The 5,893-nt window shown below is 37.0% G+C and overlaps 1 protein-coding gene across 1 annotated transcript; it reads right to left on the bottom strand.

Moving 5' to 3' along the window:
* Positions 1-714: 714 nt before the first annotated feature.
* Positions 715-5,040, bottom strand: LOC104090059 (carboxyl-terminal-processing peptidase 3, chloroplastic). The gene is made up of 12 exons (XM_070196736.1): positions 4,676-5,040; positions 4,155-4,236; positions 3,907-4,037; positions 3,488-3,574; positions 3,196-3,274; positions 2,583-2,671; positions 2,234-2,266; positions 1,938-2,057; positions 1,742-1,832; positions 1,485-1,630; positions 1,250-1,357; positions 715-1,095 (listed from the first exon to the last, which is right to left on the bottom strand). Exons 1-12 carry the CDS (start codon positions 5,015-5,017, stop codon positions 850-852), a joined length of 1,554 nt encoding a protein of 517 aa, XP_070052837.1. The 5' UTR covers positions 5,018-5,040; the 3' UTR covers positions 715-849.
* Positions 5,041-5,893: the final 853 nt, after the last annotated feature.

Genomic DNA, 5,893 nt, shown 5'->3' with positions numbered 1-5,893 from the left:
CTTGTTGAATTGGTGTAAACAACTCATGCGAATAATGTGTTTATAGGTGGGTTTGTGTAAACAATGGTCCTCCTGGTCACCATAATATAACCAGGTCAATTTACACGCCATTTGAGTTGGTCTATTACCAAAACCAAACTCACTACTCATTCATTACCTATAAATATCAAAGACATCTCGGCTTATACTTTACAATCCAAGTACTCAATAAGTTGCTTTCAAGAATCCAACTTTAATACTTCTAAGCAATTTGAGTGCTTAATTTTTCCGGTAATTGTATAGAAATGGCATCATTTTTGCTGCCATTGCTGCGTCAGCAGAGAAAGTTAGAATGGCACCGGCGCCAACGCCGGATGCTGGAGCAGGGTTCTCTTTGCCAGTTTTTGGTGCTTTGATTGGAACATCTTTGGTTTTCACCTATGTTGGTTTCTTCATGCCAAATATCTACGCAGCCACTTAAAGTGTCAAATACATACACTTAAAGTTGTCACATTTTCACTTACACTTCAATTTAGTTGTCACGTTTTTTCACTTAAAACACTTCAACTTAGGCCAAATACATAAACAACCACTTAAAATTGTCACGTTCTTTTCATTTAAACACTTCAACTAAGGTTGTTTCCTATTGAACACCTAACACTAGTAGAAAGTGCCTCTATTGAAACAACCTTAGTTGAAGTTTTGATTGTTGAACTTGTTATCTTTCTCATCATGTTCCAAGGACAAATATTACCTTTACTTCCATACAATATAGTTTATATTCATAAACCATTCCTACCATTTTGAATCTCCTACTATACAATGAATAGTATGCTACAAATGCAAGAGACTGTTAGTATTCCTAACTAGTCAAGAAGCAGAGCCCTCGGATTTTTGAATATCCAATTCATGTTCTGCAACAATGATGCAAGAATCAGCCTCCAAAGATGAGGGCGCGCTCTTGTTCTTGAAGGTGTCTTTGGGTGAATTAAGCATGTCAACTGTACACTGAACATCAGGTGTTATTCCCACTTGGTCGATGTCGTGAAGTGCTGGAGATAAATACTTGGCCACTGTAACAAATAGAGCTGATCCGTCGTGCAACTGTGTTACACTCTGCACCCAAAGACAATTGGAAAAGTTACAAAATATATTCATCAGAAAGTAAGACAGTTAAGAAAATGGACAAAAGGTGCAGCATTCAATTTAGAACACTAGATGGCTTCTATAGAGTAGAAAGGTTAGTATCCATCCAAAGTTCCAGCCAAACCTGTATCTTTCCTTTGCCAAAAGTCTTGTGCCCAACAAGGATCGCGCGGCCATTATCATGGAGTGCCCCCGCCAGAATCTCACTAGCACTTGCACTCCCTTCATTCACCTGTCAAGAAGGAAATCTAAGGCATAAATATTTCTGCGCAACTACTAAACTCCTCGGTTCAAATGAAAGTCATAGTACGCTCAAGAATATTGTGTTACAGAACGAGAAGGATGTGTATTCAACTTACAAGGACGACTAGTGGATCGTGTGTTACAGCATGTCCATCGACCATGCTAATTGGTAACATATTCCCGTCCCTATCTATAGTGTTCACAAGCGTTTCATCGCCATCTAGCCATATTTGGGCAACATCCAGCCCGGCAGTAACCAGACCTCCCTGCATAATGTATTTAAAGATAAATAATACAGACACGTCAGATGACAAAAGGGCGAATTGATTAACTTTGAGAGTATACAAATTGAAGAGGAGGAGGGTTAAGGAACTTGCAGGATTGTTGCGAAGATCTAATATATATGACTGTACACCCTGAGTTTCCATCTCCTGAATTGTGTTTTCCATGTCCATAGCAGCAGACTGTCACATTAAGAAAATGGAAGTCTTAACTCAAGATATGCAAAGGAACGAAAAAAACAAAGGCAAGTCAATAATCTGACTCTGGGGAGATGACTGATTAACTACCTGAGAGAAGCTTGACAACTTCACGTATCCAGTTTTCAAGAGGCGACCATCAGGCATTTTATGGGGGATTATGGCACTGGATATTGGCGAAAGCTTAATCACTTCGCGAGGTAGTTTAACCTATAAAGATAAGCAACATTAATCAAGAAGATTAGGAAATCTGTGGATTTTGAATCTAGATAACAGGAAATTGGCTAGATGCATGTACTTGAGAAAACTTTAACCGAAAAATATAAAAGATTGTGGTTTCTTCTAATTGAGGAAAGCTACAACACTACATAGTTCAGATATCATACCTCTTTGTAACCAGATACTCCTGGCCCGTTATCCTGGTCAAGAGAAGAACAGAAAAATGTGATAATACACGGTCAGAGAGCATTCACTTCAGTGAAAGATAATAAATTTGAGAAAGTTTCGAAAATGAAGTTAATTTTCGTTTCAAGCAACAAGTACTATTGCCCGGCGACAAAAAAGGGTGAAATATTAAGAGAATGGAGACATAATATGCAAAAGAATAAGCCACAGAAGGCCCTTGTGTATGAAATTTCTGATCAGGTGGCTGTGGATGTAGATATAAGACTTCATAATAATGTTCAGAAAAAAGTAGAAAGTTCAACGATCTCAATGAAAAAGTGACAAGCTTACACTGTGAACTTTGACAGTAACAATTGTACCAGCACGACCCCTCAGTTTTTGAGCTGCTGCTTCACTGTCAACTCCATCAAGCCTCTCTCCTGAAGAAAAATGAAGCAAAACTCAAGTTTTAATACTGCTGTTTTGAGAAACAAATAAACAAAGCAATTTATGTGATTTCTGTTTGATGACGAGGAGGAGTGCACTGTTAAAATTTTGCGATTTTTGCTCAGTTTTTTAAAAACAATTTATGACATTAATTGATCTCACTAACAAATTTTCTTGAGTTATCATGAAGAAAGGCTTTCGCTGCACAACTGCTGGCCTACCCCGCTCATAAGTCTGCCACCATTTTTTGGCAGTACTGTACTGATAAGGACGATTACTACATTTTTGTAATCGACAATGAACAGTAACTTCTGATAACTAGATAAGAACGTTTAGTACTGTAGAAAGCTTGGATGTTTTCACAACAAGACAACGATGCTTCTGCAATCATTCGGCCACCTTCAATTAGGAAACTCAGTTTACTCCACAAGATGGAAGTATCAATTTCAAAACTCTAGGTAAGATCTCTAAGCCAATAGGTCATTAATTTGCTAAATTCTGAAGAAAAAAGTAGTACCATTTATCTCAAGCAGTTCATCTCCTTCACGGATACCTGCACGTGCAGCTGGGCTATTCTCCACACATGACAACACAACCTGAAATGTGATCAGATGAGAAAAGTATAAACTACACTGTCAAAAATGATATTTCCACTTATAAAGCATTTTTATATAAGGAAGTAAGAGATAAACAATATTGCCAATAACCTACAAAAAGAAAATCTATTTTATGACTAAGCAATCTACATTTCACAGAAATAAAGTAAAATGGCAAGCAAACAGCAAATTCATTTGATTATTCTTACTGACCAGATGCCCTGTGTTCGGTTCAACGCTGACGAAGAGGCCAACACCTTGCAAATTTCCATCACTTCCTATTCTAAAACTTTGGTACTCCTGCGAAAAAATTGTCAATGTCATAGAAGAATTACAAATTATTAACCATATTAGGAATTAGGGAAGACATGGCACAAAGTCCTTACAAAGGCTAATTGGACTGATCACTTATATATCAATTTGAAACGCGAACCTACCGCTCTAGCATTATGAACTAGGAACTTCCAAGAAATGGCGTCCCAATTTTTTCCTCAACCAACTCTCAGTTTGTTTATCAGAGAAACAGATACGGAAATTCCTCATCTCACATGATATTAGAGATTAGTATTACTTTTCTTAATCATACAAGAAAGATTTCCTTGGTGTAAATGGACTGCCCTAAAAATACTCACCTTAGGACTAATAATGCGCGTATAGGGATCTCCAAGCGTAGATAGCATTCCCCTGACTTTGCTATAAGCAGCATCTTCTGACCTCAAGGGAAACATTTCTACCATTGTTTGTTGCAGTTTCAAGTCCCAATCTGCAAAATAATACGATTTTTACCACTTAAGCTCAAACTACATATTTCATGCTGATAAGCCAAAATGAGAATGTAAGTTTACTTTAAAAAGAAAATAATCAAACCATGTCAAATTACCTTGATGGTTGAAAGTAGGATCTACGAAAGTTTCTCTAATCAAACCCCAAGCCTCTATTAATGTCCTCTGAACTGTATTTACCTACCAAACAAATTAACAATCATTCAACCATATAACAAACTAACACTCCAATAAAATTCTACTTTAAATCATAAATCAGCAGCTACTAAATTTTCCATAGCTGAAAATATTTGAAGCCTATTGGCGAAAATCGTGCGGGCTTAGGCAAAAGCGGACAATATTATACTATATTAAGAGTATCTATAGGCTATTTTAGTCCAACAATTGGTATCAGAGCCCAGGTTTGGGGACAACTATGGAGATGCCAAAGTGATGGTGCGGGGCTCGTTTTGTGTACCCTTATGAGCTTGGAGTGAGGCCTTTTGGAAAAAATCGTGTTGGCTTGATCCAAAGTGGGCAATATTATACCATATTAAAAGTATCTGTCGGCTGTTTTAGCCCAACATCCTTTCTGCCCTTTTATGAAACAACAAGAAAGCAAATGGATTGAATGGATTACCTCAGGTGTGTGAGAGACAGGAAATGCAACAGTAAGAGACTCAGCCAAAGCTGGAGAATTACAACACAAAGACAAAGCAGCAGCTAATCCAACAAATCCTTTCCCTACCCATTTCACCAAATTTTCATTCTTTTCAAGAAAATCATTCTTCTTGAACTGTTCAATAGGCTCCTTTCTGCTTAAAGCTTGTGGAACAACCCCTTTAAATCTTGGTGTTTTACCATGATTTAAGGGTGAAAATCTACAAGAAAAAAATGATTTTGAAGTTGGATTAATCAAGGATTTGGAGACTGAAAAGGGGATTGATGATCCAAGATCAAAATTGGAGCAGAAAGTTTCCATCTTTTGTGGGAGGGAAAATGAGTAGTATTTTTGCTTTGCTTTAATACTTAGTAGGAAGAAGGCTGCCGTGTTGGATTTCTAATAAGTGGGGTCCACGTGAATCTTTGAGCCTTGTGGTGATGAACCTTGTTGCGTAAGTGAGTATCTGTGTGTCGAATATATGTTCAGCCTCAGATGTGCTTACAAGTGGACCAGTAACCCAGTGTTGGAAATTAGATATTTATTTTCTTCCTTTTTTCTTTGTTCCAAGTTGAAGTCCTTTGCAGAGTCAAAGAGTCACAACATTTTATTTGTTTTTTGATTCTATATATGTTCCTTCCTTAAATAGTAAAGTGCGGATTTAAATACACAAAAAATATTTACGGAGAAATCCTCCTTGTTCGAGGAAGTTAAAATCACGATTCACCTCTGGAAGTTTTCACAAAAACTTCACTAAAACAACGAACAATTTCAGCTTATAAAACTCTTATAACCTAAGACTAAATCCTAGCCACTTGTAGCAAAACGTTCATGCTAACTCTAGCCTAAAACTTGAATTCTCTCACAGAGAAAACCCCCTTGAAATGCTTCTTGTATAAGCAAATAAGATTACAACTCAATAGCCTAATACAGTAAACTAGACTAGACACAATGAATTTTGACACTGTATAAGGGAACATGTTCTCTAGTCTGGTTCTTCTGCACGTTCCAGACTTCAATATCCACTTCAGAATTTTGAACTCGTTTTTTCTCACTTTTTCTCAATTTTATATGAAAAAAAATAATGAAAGTGCACATCTACAGTGAAGTAAACTTGGACTACATTTAGGTAGACCGTTAGTAGCATAAAGAGTCTGAATCCTAAAAGAAACAAATAATAAGAGACTTACTCCATAA

Source organism: Nicotiana tomentosiformis, chromosome 3 (genome assembly GCF_000390325.3).
Source record: "Nicotiana tomentosiformis chromosome 3, ASM39032v3, whole genome shotgun sequence".
Taxonomy (NCBI): Eukaryota; Viridiplantae; Streptophyta; class Magnoliopsida; order Solanales; family Solanaceae; genus Nicotiana; species Nicotiana tomentosiformis.
The sequence above is the reverse complement of the archived record's forward strand: the minus strand, read 5'-3'. Positions and strand labels throughout refer to the sequence as shown.

Bases quoted from the DNA above. Each gene is read 5' to 3' on its own strand.
- LOC104090059 (XM_070196736.1), bottom strand. From the start codon at position 5,017: ATGGAAACTTTCTGCTCCAATTTTGATCTTGGATCATCAATCCCCTTT. The intron at 4,038-4,154 runs GTAATTTGACAT...ATTATTTTGCAG, and splicing joins TCCTACTTTCAACCATCAAG to ATTGGGACTTGAAACTGCAA. The intron at 1,358-1,484 runs GTAAGTTGAATA...CCTTCTTGACAG, and splicing joins ACGATCCACTAGTCGTCCTT to GTGAATGAAGGGAGTGCAAG.